This window comes from Rhinoderma darwinii, chromosome 3 (genome assembly GCF_050947455.1).
Source record: "Rhinoderma darwinii isolate aRhiDar2 chromosome 3, aRhiDar2.hap1, whole genome shotgun sequence".
Taxonomy (NCBI): Eukaryota; Metazoa; Chordata; class Amphibia; order Anura; family Rhinodermatidae; genus Rhinoderma; species Rhinoderma darwinii.
Window position 1 is genome coordinate 276,814,334 of NC_134689.1, and position 19,030 is coordinate 276,833,363.

At 39.5% G+C, this 19,030-nt stretch overlaps 1 protein-coding gene across 2 annotated transcripts in view; it reads right to left on the bottom strand.

The window, feature by feature from the left end:
- Positions 1 to 458: 458 nt before the first annotated feature.
- Positions 459 to 19,030, bottom strand: part of TEX9 (testis expressed 9) — a 44,593-nt gene continuing 26,021 nt past the window's right edge. The window contains exons 10-12 of one of the 2 annotated variants that reach the window (XM_075855209.1): positions 14,302 to 14,436; positions 3,236 to 3,370; positions 459 to 1,126 (exon numbers count right to left, since the gene is read on the bottom strand). In XM_075855209.1, coding sequence (XP_075711324.1) covers positions 1,049 to 1,126; positions 3,236 to 3,370; positions 14,302 to 14,436 — 348 coding nt within the window. In that variant the 3' untranslated portion in view covers positions 459 to 1,048. Of the gene's footprint in view, positions 1,127 to 3,235; positions 3,409 to 14,301; positions 14,437 to 19,030 lie in introns of those variants that run through there. The other variant, XM_075855210.1, reaches the window with a different exon arrangement.

Here is a 19,030-nt window from a genome sequence, read left to right on the forward strand (position 1 = left end):
CACAAAGCAAGGCCTATAAAGACCAGGTTGGGCGAGTTTGGTGTGGAGAAACTTGAGTGGCCTGCACAGAGCCCTGACCTCAACCCCATCCAACCGCATCTCTAAGCAAGTTGACACTGAGCACCACCAAAATCTTTTAGGAAGTTTACTCCTAGGTTTACCAACTAATGTGGAGGGTATATGTACCAATTGAACTTTTTGTGACCATACTAGCGATGTACTCTGCTGTTTCTATCAGCTCTATAGACCCCTGTTCTAGTGGTCAGCAGTGGTGTCCACAGCAATCAGACATTTATCACCTATTCTGTAGGTGATAAACGTCCTTCGTGCGAAAACCCCTTTTACCACAAAGAAGCATTATTTTTGAATTAGGTTGCGTATTACGTGAATGACATCAACCGTGGAAACTGTGACCGTCTGAAAAACACAGATGATGGTTCCTTTTGTTTTGTGTTTTTTGTAAATTCTTTATTTAGGATTTTAAACAAAGGGAAGAGGAGAGGGTTACAAAAGGGAAGGGAAGAAGGATAAGATGTTATTCACACGACTAAGATAATTGGCCGTGTGACGGACATTTTTTTTTTTTTAACGCCCATCACATGGCTACATTAAAATCAATGTACTTCTATGGGGCTATTCACATGGTCCGTTAAAAAAATGGGTGTGTGAATGGCCTGTACAAAAAAAGGGAATGTCCTTTTTTTGCCCATTTTCACAGATCCCTCAATAGACTCAAGTCTATGAGGGATCTGAGAAATAGGGTCCCACACGGATGCAAATCGGATGAAAAAAGTCAGTTATTCACGGTCGATTTGACACCCGATCGGGTGAATAGGTCCTTTTGTTTTAAATCAGTAACAGCAATACTGTAATATCAGCATTATAGACCATTTTACCTGTTACTTTATCCTACAATCTCCATTACAGTATTTCAGATCTACCATGTGAATACATCTCATATTACAGCTGGACATTGGATACAAAATGTTTTCCAACATGAAACAAGTATGTTATGTACAGTTTACACAATTCTGTATGATTTTAAGATTTAAGAGACACCCCACTCCAGTGCCTTCATGAATTCTTCTTCTGTAAAAGACAGCATCTTGGCTGATTCAATGTGGATCTGCAGAAGCAAAAGATAAATGAGAAAAATAGAGAAATAACATTATGTAATATCACCCAGTAACATATTCAGGATAAATTGAATTCTACGGCCCACATTTATCATTATATTTGCGCCTTTTTTTTATTTATTTTTAAACACATTTTACTCCAAGATTGTGTCTAATCTGTCCAAAAAAAAAAAAGCCTTCTATACACACAATCTGGTTCAGAAAAAGTGCCGTCATTTTAGCCACTATAAATGTTAATGGCAGTGACATATGTTGTGACAGATTTATTAAATTGGACACATGGAATCATATATTTGTCGCAACATAAGTCAATGAAGTAGTGTGGCTTTAAAGAGGCTCTATCACTAGTGTAGTAATGTCCTATCTAATCGGCGCTGTCACACCGATAATGCTAGTGAAAATTGTATCCCAAAACGTTTATTATTTTAAAAGATTCTCCTGAGGTGGAGCTACCTCACAGCCTCCGACGCCGTCCTATCAGCATGAAGCTACTGCACCCACAGTGTGGGAGACTGAGGCTGGAGGGAAGGGGGATCACTTCAAACAGCCATATCTCGGGCTGTGGACCACCTAGAAGAGTGGTGGCATATGAAAGAGGAGATTCTAATCTTTCATATATGACACCAGGATCGCAGTTCTAGCTGTGACACAACCAGAGATATCGCCAGTTGAATACACAGACAGGAATGGAAGCTGTATACTATATGATCAGGCTGTGTTGCTGGGCAGGGAAGTGGGAGAAGCTGTATGCTAATTGGACAGCGTCATACAGAAAACATTGCACCGCCCAGAGTGAAAAGAAAGAGTCGCCTCTTTGTAATTTGGAAAGTATAGCTAAATTAGCATATTTAGAAACACACTCATAACTTTGCAAATAATATTTTAAAAAAAACAACAAATCACACTGTAGCGATCAGCATCATAGCGCCTATTAGATTAGTTAGGAGATAGGGCATTAATAAACTGGTGCCAGATCCTCTTTAACTCATACATTGGCTAAAATAATACTACTTTTGATAAAAATGGGCCTTAAATAACCGCAAGCCACTTGAAAAGCTCCAATTCACATGTTGGCAGCATCACATAATTTGAGAGGTAAACATGGCCCAGCTACTTGACTATGACTTTTTACTGGCCTGAATTAAAAAAAAAAAAAAAAAAAAAAAAAAAAAAAAGACTCAATTCTGCCTTTGTTCATGTCAAATAAATAATCATTTAGAAAAGTAGCAGGGCTGTAAAATGCTCCATGTGTAAAAGGTGGCTTACAAGTCATTTATTCAAGTCCATAGTGCAGCATAAAACCAAAGTTATTTTAGGTTCCTAAGACCTCTGGGAATTTGTTAGGAGAGAAAAACGCCTCTTGGACCAACTTGTTTGTAAAAGATATTTTTAGCGGATGACGGCAATAAATGCACCTGAAATGTAACAGGACTCTGCTTTCTCAAACCCATGTCTGGCAGGTGTTACTTTACCTAGAAAGGTCTCAGGGGGGGAATCAATCACCAACCATGTCTAATGAAACTCTCCAAATGAGAAATCTATGCAACCTCTGACTGGACTGTGACAAATAGGTAATTGAGAAGTATTTTAGGGCCCAGATAAGGTATGCCGATTTACAATGGAAATGGTTAGCATCCATTTTACAATAGGAGTGGCTCAATACTCCACAGAAAGTGATAAAACATGTTTACATGTATATAATGACAATTCTTTAATACATTTAAAAATTATGAATGTATTGGGAAAAGTGAGTACCACCACGGGCAGTATGTGACGACATTTTTTATTATTTTTTTTACTACCCCCTGGACATAGTTAACTGCATGAAAGATTACGGGGACTATGGCTGTGTTCAGACAGCCCTGATGCGGCCGTATTTTACCGGTCATATTACAGCCACAATACTCGCATCTCCTGCACCCTACTGAACCCAACGTAGATCACCATTAGGTTGTGAGGTGATTTAAGTTCAATTTTGAAGAATTGCCGGCGGCCTAGGTATTGCGGCACTAATACATAGGCTAAAATGCGTCCACGTTGAAGGCGTCAAACTGGCCTACACTGTTGCTTTTAATTCCGTTTGCTTTCTCATGGCATACCTTTTGTCTTTTTAAAATATCAATAAGCTTTAGTTGTTTTTTAAATCCAGCCATTAACTCTGTTTTCTGCTTTTCCAGCTTCTTATTTTCAAGTTTCAATTCTTCAATCTTTTTCCTCTCTTGGTTAGCGGTATCCTAGTACAGAATTAGAAAGCGTCCTCTGAAATACTTTACTGGTAATTATACAGCAAAATAAAGAAAAAAATGAATAATTAAATATCTATAGTCGTTATATTCAGATCGGATATCTAAACAATAATAATGATATATCTAGTAATTGTTACGGAAAGTTTAAAGGGGTTTGGATAACCCCTTCCATCTAAGAGCATATAGAGGTAATGGAAAGGAGTGTCCCTCATCATCAATTCCCATCTAATAACTAGGGTCAAGAGCCGCTATTGCGCTGGAGGACCTCTGACATCCTTGCATTACACAAACACTCATTGATTTAAATAAAAAAAATATAATGCTTCCTTTTGGGGCAAACTAGCATTTACCGAGTAGTTTCCCCTATGGTGAAAGCGGACCATCGGGATTTAGGCAGCTGGACCTCCACAATCCGCAAGTTGCAATGGTTCCTACTTATTAGGAAGAGGTTGTGAACAATCTCCTAATAACATTTCCAACAATTTCCTAAAACCAAATCGTAAATGTGACTCTGTGTTACTCAATTTTTGGTACCACCCAGATATTCCAAAGTATTAGTATAAAAGTATCATACATTTCCACAATGAAAGATTAATTTTGCATAACAGAAAATGTTAAAAGTCCTGTAGTGCTATTCGTGCATCATACAATGTCATTTGTTTCTACTAAGTACCAGTATATTTGTTTAACCCCTTCCCACTCCTTGACTTACTACTCAGTCATGCTGAGAGTGTCTTTCTTGTGAGTTAATAGTACGTCATGGGAATAACCGCCATTCCGCCCGCCTCTCCAGTCACACCTATGAGCTGTGACAACTGCGGTCACATACAGGAGTTGTTACAGCTCCATCCCCAGGGACAGATTGCGGTGGTTCCCGCCGATTAACCCCTTAGAAGCCGCGTTCAATAGCGATCACGGCTTCTAAGGGGTTAGAACACGATCGACGGACGCACTAAACTTGCTGTCAGTGAGTCACTGACAGCTCTAATACACTGCACTACGCATGTAGTGCAGTGTATTAGAATAGCGATCAGGGCTTCATGCTTTCAAGTCACCTAGTGGGACAAAAAAAAATAAAGTGTATAAATTTTTTTTACAAAAATGTAAAAAAAGTTAACCAGTTCAGGACCGGGCTATTTTGAGCCTTCAGGACCAGACACCATTTAGCCATATTTAGCACGCGTTAGTTAAATGGCGATAACGCTTTTATTTGTTGGGCTAGCGACGTGAATTTTGCAATGCTTTTTCGGTAGACAATGCTGGTTTCTTTTTATCATTTTTATAACACATCTTTTTTGCGATTTTAGAATTACTAGGCTTAAAGTTTGAAAATGTTAGTAAAAAAAACTAAGCTTTTTTACATTTTAGCTATGTTGTTCTGGTAATAATATAGTTTTGCCCTAAAATAGACCTTTTATTTGTGATTGTCATGGTCTACCGTAAATTTTGATATCTTAGATGTCTATTTTAGGGTAATTGGGTCAGGGCTAGCGTTACGATAATGATTTGAGGTGGGAGGACAGGAGACTTTTTTAGGGTGTATTTATTATTAATTTTTTTTGCACTTTATTTAACTTCTATTATTTTATTATTATGGTCTGTTCCTCAAAAGGTCAGAAAAGACCTTTGTGGAACTTTATTTTTTTTCTTCTTTTACACCATGCTTTTCCACTGTAAGGCTGGGTTCACACGACCTATTTTCAGGCGTAAACGAGGCATATTATGCCTCGATTTACGCCTGAAAATACGGCTCCAATACGTTGGCAAACATCTGCCCATTCATTTGAATGGGTTTGTCGACGTACTGTGCCGACGACCTGTAATTTACGCGTCGTCGTTTGACAGCTGTCAAACGACGACGCGTAAAATTACTGCCTCGGCAAAGAAGTGCAGGACACTTCTTTGGACGTAATTTGAGCCGTTTTTCATTGAATTCAATCAAGAACAGCCCTAAATTACGGCCGTCAATGACGCCTCGTAAAATGTGAGGACGAGCAATTACGTCTGAAATTACGGAGCTGTTTTCTCCTGAAAACAGCTCCGTAATTTCAGACATAAATGCAGTTTACGTGTGCACATACCCTAAGGGTATGTTCACACGCTTAACCAAAAACGTCTGAAAATACAGTGCTGTTTTCAAGGGAAAACAGCTCCTGATTTTCAGACGTTTTTTACGGCCGTTTTTGGAGCGTTTTTTCTATAGTCAATGAAAAACGGCTCCAAAAACGTCTCAAGAAGTGACATGCACTTCTTTTTCGCTGCCTTTTTTTATGCGGTCGTTTTTCAAAACAGCTGCATAAAAAAAAAACAGCCCGTCGGAACAGAACGCCGTTTTTCCCATTGCAATCAATAGGCAGATGTTTGGAGGCGTTCTGCTTCTGATTTTTCGGCCCGAAAATAAGCCGTGCGAACATACCCTAACTGGGGCTGAACAGTACTGTGGAAACCAGCCCTCTTTATGTTATGTTTACATGCTACACTAAAAACGGCTGTAAAATACGGAGCTGTTTTCAAGGGAAAACAGCCTCTGAGTTTCGGCGATATTTTATGCATCAAGCGTCTTTTGATTCGTTTTTTATGGCCGTTTTTGGAGCGGTTTTTCTATTGAGACAATGAAAAACAGCTCAGAAAAGGTCTCAAGAAGTGACACGCATCTGAAAACTGCCGCGTAAAAAACGCCCTGTGGGAACGGAACCCCGTTTTTTCCATGGAAGTCAATGGGCAGATGTTTGGAGGCGTTCAGCCCCCATATTTTCAGCGTTTCATTGAGCACTGTGTAGAAGAGATCAGAGAAGACAGAAGCAGCGAAAGCAGACTGCTGGAGACCCGATATTCAGCTGCCCGATCGCTCGGTCAGCAAGCTAAAACCCATGCCATAAATACTCTATGGCGCAGGTTTTAAGGACACCCACCGCCGGACGTAGATACACGGCCAGCGGTCAGGAACCGGTTAAAGTAATAAAATAAAAATCGCCCTTTTTCCCTTATCAAGTCCTTTGTTATTAAATAAACTATACATAATTAGTATCGCCATATCCGTAACAGCCTGAACTATAAAAGTATTTTATTATTTATCAAGCGTGGTGAACGCCATAAAAAAATTAAAATAAACCATACCAGAATCGCTATTTTTTGGTCACTTCACCCTCCAAAAAATTTAATAAAGAGATCAAAAAGTCACATGAACCCAAAACTGGTACTAATCAAAACTACAGCTTTCTTGATGGAAAAATATAAAAAGTTATGGCTCTTAGAATATGGCAACACAAAAAGTAAATAATTTTTTTAAAAATAGTATTTTATTGTGCAAACGCCATAAAACATTAAAAAAAATATATACATTTGGTATCACCGTAATCGTATCAACCACGCACAATAAAGTGAATATGTAATTTATAGTGCACGGTGAACGCTGTAAAAACAAAACAAAAAAACAAACATTAATAAAGAACAATAGTAGAATTGTTGTTTTTTAGTCACCACGCCTCTTAAAAAAATAGAATAAAAACTGATCAAAAAGTCGCATCTACCCAAAATTTGTACCAATGAAAACTACAGATTGTCCCGCAAAAAATAAGCCCTCACACTGCTCAGCGGGGAAAAATAAAATGTTTTGGCTCTCAGAATATGGCGACACAAAAGGTGCAGAATGTGTTCCAAAAGGGGATAAGATCCGGCATCATTTATCAGTGCGGCACTGGCCACATATCTGCAGATTATCATTTATTTATGGCATTATTAGGCAAAATTCACACGAACGTGTGTTTTTTTTGCGCGTTGCAGTTCCGTGTGTCATAAGTGTTTGGTGCGTGACTGCATGATTTTCAAGCATATGCCATCCTTATGACACGCGGTTTTGAGGTTTAGAAAAATAAATGAAGGAGGTGGTCTTATTTTTCCCTTCATTTCTTGATCTACTGTTGCGCGAATCACGCGCAGCACACGGAACTGTGTCCGTGTGCTGCGCGTGATTTCATGCACCCATTGACTTCAATGGGTGTGTGATGCGCAAAAAATGCTCAATTATAGGAGATGTGGTGAGTTTCACGCAGCGGACACACTGCGTGAAAAACACGGAATGTCTGAATGTCCCCGTTGCCTTACATAGGTCCGTGCGACGCGCATGATTTTGACGCGCGTATCACGGACGTGAAACACGTTTGTGTAAATAAGGCCTTATACCCTCTTATTATGCCCTGATGTACTCCGCACAGATTACATATGCCCCCACATTATAAACTGAATTAACAGCGAAATCCCAAACAAAACTACTACCAAGCAAAATCTGTGCTCCAAAAGCCAAGTGGCGGCTCCCTCCCTTCTGAATCCTACAGCGTGCCCAAACAGCAGTTTACCTTTACATATATGGAATTCCCATACCCGGGAAAACCCGCTTAGCAGTTTGAGATATCGGTCTTCAGTGGAACAAGCTGGACACAACATATTGTTCACTAAAATGGCATATCAGTGGAAAATCCACTGCGCATTATTTTCTAGTAAAAAACACCTCACTTCACCCCTCAAAAAATGCCTTAAGGGTGTAGTTTCCAAGATGGGTTCCCTTCTTGTGGGTTTGTTTTACTATTTGACCTCAGAGCCCTGCAATTGTAGACCAATGCTGTGAAAATCACCGAAATAGGCCTCAAATGCGCATGGTGCTCTTTCACTCCTGAGCTCTGGCGTATGTCCCGGAAAATGATAAATTCCTTTAAAGATGTAGTTTATAAAATGGGGTCACTTTTAGGGTGTTGCCACTGTACTCTGGTACCCCAGGGGCTTTGCAAATGTGACATGGTGCCCGAACACCAATCCAGCAAAATCTGTGCTCTAAAAGCCAAATGGCGCTCCTTCCCTTCGGAGTCCTGCCATGTGCCCAAACAGCAGTGTAGGGTCACATATAGGGTATTGCCGTACTCAGAAGAAATTGAGTAATAAATTATGTGCGGTTTTTCTCCTATTATCCCTTGTGAAAATAAAAAATTGGGAGCTAAAACTACATATTTTTGGGAAAAATTAAATTTTTCATTTTCACTGCCTAATTCTAATAAAATGTATGAAAACCTGTGGGGAGTAAATGCTCACTACACCGCTAAATTAATTCCTCAAGGGGTGTAGTTTCCAAAATGGAGACACTTAAGGGGTTTCCCCTTTACTGGTACCTCAGAAGCGCTGCAAATGCAACATGGTGCCCAGAAACCAATCCAGCAAAATCTACATGCCAAATAGCGCTCTTGCCATTCTGAGCCCTGCCGTTTGTCCAACCAGCAATTTATGATCACATATGGGGTATTGCTGCACTCAGGAGAAATTAATTTACAAATTTTGGTGTGCTTTTTCTCCTTTATCTCTTGTGAAAATGAAATAAATTCAACATTTTAGTGGAAAACAATGTTGATATTCCAATAAATTCTGCAAAAGACCTGTGAAGTCTAAATGCTCACTATACCCCTAGATAGATTCCTTAAGAGGTGTAGTTTCCCAAATAGGGTCACTTTTGGGGGATTTCCACTGTTTTGGTCCCTCAGGGGCTTTGCAAATGTGACATGGCACCCGAAAACCATTCCGGCTAAATGTGAGCTCCAAAAGCCAAATGGTTACATAATTTGAAAAAAAATACATGTCAATCAAGTTCAACCAAGGGATGGGAAAAGGGAAGGGAAAAATTTCTACACATAGGAGCTAATATTTTTTTGATCTAGGAAATTATCTAAGCCTTTTTTAAAGCCATCTACTGTCCCTGCTGTGACCAGCTCCTGCGGTGACTATTCCACAGATTCACAGTTCTCACAGTAAAGGCGGCTTGTCGCCTCTGCAGATTGAACCTTTTTTTCTCCAAACGGAGGGAGTGCCCCCTTGTTTTTTTGCATCCTTTTTATGAATTGGAGCCCAGAACTGAACTGCATATTCTAGATGAGGCCTCACTAATGCTTTGTAAAGTGGTAATATTATATCCCTGTCCCGCGAGTCCATGACTCTTTTAATACACGACAATATCTTGCTGGCCTTTGAAGCAGCTGATTGACATTGCATGCTGTTATTTAGTTTATGATCTACAAGTATACCCAGATCCTTCTCAACAAGTGACTCCCCCAGTGTAGCTCCCCCTGGGACATATGATACATGCAGGTTGTTGGTACCCAGATGCATAACTTTACATTTATCTACATTAAACTTCATTTGCCAAGTGGACGCCCAAACACTCAGTTTGTTTAAATCCGCTTGCAATTTACGAACATCTTCCATAGACTGAACATTACTACACAGCTTGGCGTCTACTGCAAAAATAGAAATAGTGCTATTAATCCCATCCTCTATATCATTAATAAATAAGTTGAATAATAGTGGTCCCAGCACTGAACCATGGGGTACACCACTTATAATTGGGGACCATTCAGAGTAGGAATCATTGACCACAACTCTCTGGATACGGTCCTTGAGCCAATTCCAAATCCAATTAGAAACTATATTTTCTAAACCTATAGTCCTTAATTTACCAATTAGATGTCTATGAGGGACAGTGTCAAATGCCTTTGCAAAATCCAAAAACACTATATCCACAGCGGCCCCTCTGTCTAGGCTTCAGCTCACCTCTTCATAAAAACAAATCAGGTTAGTTTAACAACTTCTGTTCTTAGTAAAACCGTGCTGGCTGTCACTTGTAATACTATTTTTTGGCACATAATCCTGTATATAGTCCCTCAATAGCCCCTCAAACATTTTCCCCACGATGGATGTTAAGCTTACTGGTCTATAATTACCCATCTGGTCCCGGGGCATTGTGTACATTTATTTTATTTAATTTAGTTTGGACCATATCTACATTCAGCCAACTCATATCAACTGATATATTAACAGCACTGGCACCGGCTACATCAGCTGCTCTTTCTTCTGTTCTATATACAGAGCTAAAGAATCCATTTAGTAACTCTGCCTGGTGCTTCTTACATTTTGAGCCCTGCCATGTGTCCACATATGCGGTATTGCCGTAATTGGGAGAAATTGCTTTTAAAATGTTGGGCTACTTTTTCTCCTTTATTCCTTGTAAAAATGTGCATGTTTTAATCGGGAAAATATGTGATTTTCAATTGCACAGCCTAATTCTACTAAATGCAGCAAAAAACTTGTGGGGTCTAAATACTCACTATACCCCTCGATAAATTCCTTGAGGGGTGTAGTTTGCCAAACGGGGTCACTTTTGGGGGGTTTCCACTGTTTTGGCACCACAAGACCTCTTAAAACCTGACCTGGTGCCTAAAATATGTTCTAATAAAAAGGAGGCCCCAAAATCCTCTAGGTGCTCCTTTGCTTCTGAGGCCGGTGCTTCAGTCCATTACCACACTGGGGCCACATGTGGAGTATTTCTAAAAACTGCAGAATCGGGGCAATAAATATTGAGTTGTGTTTCTCTGGTAAAACCTGTGTTACAGAAAAAATATGAAATAAAAAGTTTTTTCTGCAAAAAAAAAAAAAAATAGAAATGTGTACATTTCACCTCCACTTTTCTTTAATCCCTGTGAAACGCCTAAAGGGTTAAGAAACTTTCTAAATGCGGTTTTGAATACTTTGAGGGGTATAGTTTTTAAAACAGGGTGTTTTATGGGGGCTTCTTATATAGACCCGTTCAAAGCCACTTCAGAAGTGAACTGGTACCGTACCTAAAAAAAAAAGGCTTTTGAAATTTTCTTGGAAATATGAGAAATTTCTGCTTATGTTCTAAGCCTTGTAACATCCTAGAAAAAGAAAAGACTGTTCAAAAAACGATGCCAACATAAAGTAGACATATGGAATTTTGTATGGTATAACCATCTACCTTACAAGCAGATACATTTAAATTCGGAAAGATGCTAATTTTCTAAATTTTGCTATTTTTTTTTTACAAATAAACACTGAATGTATCGACCAAATTTTACCACTAACAAAGTACAATGTGTCACCAGAAAACAATCTCAGAATTCGATTGGATTAATAAAGGCATTCCAAAGTTATTACCACATAAAGTGACACGTCAGATTTGAAAAATGGGATGAGCCTTAAGGCCCAAACTAGCCTGCGTCATTAAGGGGTTAACCTATTACTAAAACAGAAGCGCTCTATATAACCAATTCCTTAGTTATAACTGTTTCTGGGAAAGCTGGGAACCAACAGATTGATGGCTATTTTTCCATAATGGATGTCATCAGGCTGGAAAAATCAGTGTCCACAGGACCTGCCAACTCTCTTTTCCTCATTTGCACCATCTTTAGGCCATGATAGTAATATTTGCCTGTGTATTGGTGGTGAGTATAAGGGCATGTTCACACGCTGAGCCAAAAACGTCTGAAAATACGGAGCGGTTTTCAAGGGAAAACAGCACCTGATTTTCAGATGTTTTTTGAGCAACTCACGTTTTTCGCAGCGTTTTTCACGCCGTTTTTTCGGCTGTTTTTGGAGCTGTTTTCAATAGAGTCTATGAGAAAACGGCTCCAAAAACGTCCCAAGAAGTGTCCTGCACTTCTTTTGACGAGGCTGTAATTTTACGCGTCGTCTTTTGACAGCTGTCAAACGACGACACGTAAATTACAGGTCGTCGGCACAGTACGTCGGCAAACCCATTCAAATGAATGGGCAGATGTTTGCCGACGTATTGGAGCCGTGTTTTTAGGCGTAAATCGAGGCATAATACGCCTCATTTAAAGAGGCTCTGTCACCAGATTTTGCAACCCCTATCTGCTATTGCAGCAGATCGGCGCTGCAATGTAGATTACAGTAATGTGTTTATTTTTAAAAAACGAGCATTTTTGGCCAAGTTATGACCATTTTCGTATTTATGCAAATGAGGCTTGCAAAAGTACAACTGGGCGTGTTGAAAAATAAAAGTACATCTGGGCGTGTATTATGTGTGTTACATCGGGGCGGGTTTACTACTTTCACTAGCTGGGCTTTCTGATGAGAAGTATCATCCACTTCTCTTCAGAACGCCCAGCTTCTGGCAGTGCAGATCTGTGACGTCACTCACAGGTCCTGCATCGTGTCGGCACCAGAGGCTACAGTTGATTCTGCAGCAGCATCAGCATTTGCAGGTAAGTAGCTACATCGACTTACCTGCAAACGCCGATGCTGCTGCAGAATCATCTGTAGCCTCTGGTGTCGATGTGTCCTCGCTCGTCTGACACGATGCAGGACCTGTGAGTGACGTCACAGCGTGATCTCTGGAGAACACGGCTGTGTCTGCACTGCCAGAAGCTGGGCGTTGTGAAGAGAAGTGGATGATACTTCTCATCAGAAAGCCCAGCTAGTAAAAGTAGTAAACACGCCCCGATGTACGCACATAATACACGCCCAGTTGTACTTTTACTTTTCAACACGCCCAGTTGTACTTTTGCAAGCCTCATTTGCATAAATACGAAAATGGTCATAACTTGGCCAAAAATGCTCGTTTTTTAAAAATAAAAACGTTACTGTAATCTACATTGCAGCGCCTATCTGCTGCAATAGCAGATAGGGGTTGCAAAATCTGGTGACAGAGCCTCTTTAAGTCTGAAAATAGGTCGTGTGAACCCAGCCTTACTGCCCAGTCTCCTACCTTGTCATAAATGTCGCATTAGCCAATCGTTATGCAGCATGAGTGAAGTGCCTGTTACAGAACCTGCATTTTGTTCCCCCAGGGAGTGTTTCATTAACCTATTGGCTCCTGTTCATGCGCATTACAGCTTATATAGGGTTAGAAACAGACAGAAAGGCTAAACTTCCCACAAGCTATTATTTTTTGGAGCAAAATATTGATGCCAGCCAAGAGGTGGCATAAGATAGAGAAAAGTGTCTAACATGTCCAGCAAAATGCACCAAATTTATCGTACACCGTGTACTACGGAAATGAATAAGGCACCGTTTTTGCTGTATAGTCTAGTTATATCCTGTCGAAATTTTGTATTAACAAATATCCCCCACTAGGTCTACAGCTAGAGGTACACATTACAGTATTGTTTATCAGTAAATATAGGTCTATGTTAAATTGTTTTGTCACACAATAATGAATAGTTCTGTAACTTCCTATTATACGTTGGGTTTAAATTCCTCAATATTTTCAAGATCTGGTTGCCATAAATGAATGGAACAGCTTTTTAAATCTAAAACATTTGGTACAGACTCAGCCCTGATCTGCTCTTAGCTAAGACATGGATACAATAGTTTCCAGTGAAGACAATCTTCTGTGAGCTAAAGTATGGCTGACAGATTTGGAAATAAATTTACATTGAATGATACTTGCAGCAACCATCAGGACAGGATCGAGATTTAGCGTCTGTTCACAATTGCGTTAGTTCTTTTTAATATTTGATAGCCAGAAAAGTATACAATGATGCGCTGTTCTATTTAGTAAAAAAAAAAAATGGAAACCTGGCAACAGACCCATTATAAGTCAATAGGGAAAGGGGGGGGGGGGGGGTGATGACAGATCTGGACAATTCTGTCAAAAGATCCGTAGCGGATGCGACATGGATCCTGTTAAAATGCAAACCATGATGCCAGTGTGAACAGAGTCTTAGGTCGCCTAGGCTTTTTAAATTGTATTCACCTCTCAGCTGTAAGTAGGACTAGTTTTTATTTAGTTCCCCTTGCTATAACACAAACACGCTGCGCAGCGTTGTACACAAATGGTCATTCACTTGCATCCGTCTGTACGGGGTTTCAGTCACAGGGATGTGAATATCATATTAGCAAGTTGCAAAACATTTTGTTATACAACAGTAACGTTTTATTTATGTAAAACTCAATAGTGTATTAAGCCGTCAGTCAATTTGAAACAAAGACGGCATTGTTCATTTCATCTATGAATACATGGCGTGTGGGTCAAGATCTTGTACTAATGCATCCCATGCTACCTAGAAACATCATTTCCATGTCGTGTGCAGAAATGAAAAGCCCAACTTCAATTAAAATACCTTGTTACTTTGTTTAAGTTTATGGAGTTCCATTTTGTATTTATCGGCTTCCTCCATGGCTCTGTTCAGACGAACCTCGGTAGCACTTTGACTGCTTGCAGACTGTTTCTGTATTCTTTTAACGTTTTCCAGTTCCTAAATCAAATAGAAAAATAAGTTTACATATTAATGTAATTGGCTTAGAACTAAAAATAAATAAATAAATGCTATTCTTTGTATAATAAAAAGGTCTACGATTTTCCAATATACTTTCTGTATGGACTCCCCACGGTTTCCTATATCTCTGCTTACTGTCATTCATTAGGGACCTTTATTGTTTACGTCCAGTAAATAACAATCTGTCCAGGTCACGTGATGGACAGGCGCACAGGTGATTACAGTACAGTTATTAGAGCAGTCTTATAACCAGTCTAACACCTGTGTGTCAATCACATGACCTGGACAGATTGTTATCCACTGAATGTATACAATGAATATTCCTCCTGAATGACAGCAGAGGTCTTGAAAAAGGTTACGAATTGATACAGAAAGCATTTCAGAAAGTTGTATAAGTTTTTATTACACAAATTTTTCCTTTTTTTAATTTTTTTATTAAAGTGTATATTCCTTAGTCCAACTTTTTCAAGTGAAGCTCAAACTTTGTGTACTGGAGGAGACACATTTTTCAATTGCTGTCCATGTTAGGCTTTGTTTGCATCGCCTTTTTGCATTCTATTGAAGGGTACAGTTTTATTTTTTGGTCAAATTTACCGTTAAAACAAGATGCAACTTGACACAAAAATGATACAGGCTTCTTTTTCTGTCCTACTGAAGGCCATTATCCAGACAGATCCTTTTGTAATACAATAGAAGTCAATGGCAACAGGATTCCGGTTCTGTTGCATCTGCTTTTTTTTTTACAAACTTTAGAAAAATAAAGTTTTTAAAAAAAAAACTAAAAAAACAGTACCCTTTTAACAGAAAGCAAAAACATGGTGTGGACAGAGCATTAATCAACGAAAAATAATAAACTAAAAGTGAGAATGTAAGAAAAATGGTGTTTAAGCGAAATTACAGAGATGCTAAATTTTGCATTAACTACATAGTCAAACATAGTAAGAAGCTTCCTTTTATCCCCTTCCTGCCCTGCATTGTAAATGTACGGTGCTGCTAGCGTGTCATTCCTGTGAGAAGTCATACATTTACGGCGCAATGATGGTGCGGGCTCAGGAGACAACCGAACCTGAACTATAAAATGATACCGTTATTTAAACCGCACGGTGCAAGCCGTAAATAAATAAAATAAGAATAGTGTTTTTATTATGCGGAAGTAGTAAAACATGTTTATGGTAAATATATAAAATAATCGTACTTGACCATAGAATAAAGTTCATTTATGCTGCATGGTGTACACCGTAAAAGCAAAACCCAAACCATAGTGGAATTGCAGTTTTTTTTTCCACCCCACAAAAAAAAAACAACAACATTTATAGATTATATGTAACCTGAAATTGTGCCATTAAAAAATACAACTCGTCCCACAAAAAACAATCCTTCATCAGGCTGATACATCAACTGATAAATAAAATTAAAAAAGTTATGGCTTTCAGAATGCAGAGATTTAAAAAACTTGCCACGTCCTGAAGTCCAAAATAGGCAGCCTCCAAGGGGTTAAACGGTCATCATTCAGGCTTGCACCCACTGAACAGTCCCTCATGTTTCTGCAAGTTAGCCTGCACTGAATATAAAACTGGCTGAGAGTGATCACCTGACACCCCCCCTCCCCCTCCACACACACTTTATGCGTGTTTTCGTTGGCATTCTTTCCTGTAGTTTTTGCTCAAAAAAGTTGCGGCCAGATGTGACTCTAAAGTATATAGTAAAATATGAAAATGCCTACTCAATGGCATTTTTTTTTTTAAATGCAGCATGCTCTTGGTATGTTTTTTTTTTTTCCATAGGCTTCTCTTTAGGACTTACAAAACACCTGTACAAAATACAAATGCCACTAAGATGCATGTAAAAAAAAAAAAGGAGCATTAAAAAAAGCTTGAAAGGCATGTCGTTTTTTACATTCCTTTTTAAAACACTGGAAAGAAAAAAAAACAAAAAAAAACGCGTGACAGAGGCCTAAATGAGTAGTGGGGGTAGTCAGTTGCTCACTGTGGACCAATCAACGGAGAGGAATGTATGGATGAATGAATGGATTTAATCTGATATATTTGGATATTTGTAGTCGGGGAGGAATTTTTCCCCTAATGAGGAAATTGGCATGCACCCCTTGGCAGTTTTTGCCTTGCTCTGGATCAACACGGCAGGTTTATAGGTTGGATATGATGGACCTTTTTTCAACATTATCAACTATTTACAGACCCAAATCAAGATTTCCGGGACCATCCAGCGTGTGCTACTGCTAAGTGTAAATAGGGCAATAGATCTGTTTAAAGGCAACCTGTTACTAGGTTTGGAGCCACTAAACCACCCACATGTCGTTAAGCAGCTGGGAGTTCCAAACCTACCCAGGTCAAAAGCAGACATTTCGGGAATAATTAGTAAAGTAAATTACAACTTACTGAGAAAAGTCTTGGTAAGGAGTCCAGCGGCATCGGGCATATGAACATTGCTCACATGAAACCAAGGACAGTACACCTCGCTTCACTCGAATTCCTGTGCACAATGCGCATACACCCCATGTCGCTCCCGGGCTCAACTATGTTAATTCTAAAGTTACTTTACTAACTATTTAGAAAAATGACCAGTGAGAAGGAGCTTGAATGGAGCAGATTAGAGCATGTGCCTGCCGCTCCACTCACTGTCTATGATAGAAATAGCCAAGCGATGTACTCGGCTGTTTCCGTCATTCCCATAGACATTGAATGAAGCAGAAGCGCATGCTCAACCGCCACTCCATTCAATGTCCTCCTTACAATGGTCCAGCAGTGATGAGGAACGAAGGGTTTGGGACTCCAATTCTTACGATCGGTATGAATTTGGGAAAAAGCCTTTAAGCTAGTGTAATTCGATTGGGAGTGCCACTGGGAAATGAGACTAAAATGTACGTTTTTTTCCATACGGCACTTCGGAGTAGGCTGGTGCTATATAAATTATGGGTAATAAATAATTAACAGAGTAAAGGTGGAAAGAGAAATCATGAAAATGGGCATTTCTGAAATATACAGATACCAATTTCCACCTCCCCAATAAAATTACTTTCACCAATTTGTATTTCTCTGAATGTTCCCTAAGTACTGCAAGCACATCACGGACATTATTACATCATCCCTTATTAGCAAGTCCTACAGAGTCTCTTCCAAGGTCCTACCTCAGCTAATATTTCAAAAGAAAGAAAATTGAAAATTACCTCATATTCCTCCTCACCCCCATCCCTGAGGGAATGCTTTGCTTTTAACCTTCATCTGTATTGTGATATTTAACTTCTTCAATAGTACAAGATGCTATCAGTGCCGGAGATGAAATATGAAGGTTAACCCTTTGTACTAAGCAGCTCGTATGAAAAGCATTTAGAAAAAATAAATAGGGGACGAACATTTCCAGCAAGGAACTGATAATGAAAAGTAGAGATTACCAGATCGTTCTTCCCAACAATAAGACATCACTGTTACCTGAGCACTTTTCTCTTTGAGATTTTATATATATGTATATATATACATACACACACATACATATACATATCCCTACATACACACCTTTCTTTACACACACACCCTAATGTCATTTATATAACTATATATAATGTTTAGCCATAACATTAAAACCACCTGCCTAATATGGTGTAGATTCCCCTCGTGCCACCAAAACGGCTCTATCCTGTCGAGGCATGGACTCCACAAGACCTCTTAAGGTGTCCTGTGGTATTTGGCACAAAGTTGTTACTAACAGATCCTTTTCGTCCTGTAAGTTGCGAGTTTGGGCCTCTATGGATCGTACTTGTTTTTGCAGAATACCTCACAGATGCTCAATCAGATTTGGATCTGGTGAATTTGAAGTCAACACCTTGAATAGTTTGTCATTTTACTTAAAACCATTCCTTAAAGGGGTTTTCCGGGTTAAAACTTTTATGTGTCAGTGCTTTTAACCTCGGACTGTGATTACATTTGTAATGCACTTACTGTATCAAAATTGGCTCCGTTTCCCGATGCTTCCATGGGGCACATGACTGGTGACATCACTGTCTTTGCCCACTGTATTTACCAGCCGTATACCTATCACGCGGTCAAACTGTTAAAAGTTTCTGCCTGGTATATGGCACGTCACTAGTGACGTGCCGCGTATGGGGTGTTCTGTTATACAGCCAGGAACGCGCATGCGCGGTCCCTGCTGTGCTCTTGCTTGTACGCTTGTCAAGAGAGAGAACAGCAGGGACCGCGCGATCCTGGCTGTATAACAGCACAGCCCATACACGGCACATCACTAGTGACGTGCCGTATACCAGTAAGACCATACGATAGGTATACGGCTCGTAAACACAGTGGGCGTAGAAAGGGATGTCACCAGTCATGTGCACCATCGGGAAACTGGGCCAATTTTTGATACAGTTAGTGCATTACAAATGTAATCACATTCCGTAGGCACGGACACATAAAAGTTTTAACTTTGAAAACCCTTTAACAACTTTGTCAGTGTGGTATTGCGCATTATCCTGCTGAAAGAAACCACTACAATTAGGGAATTCCCTTGCCATGAAGGGGTGTACTTGGTCTGTAATATTGTTCACGTAGGTGGTATGTTT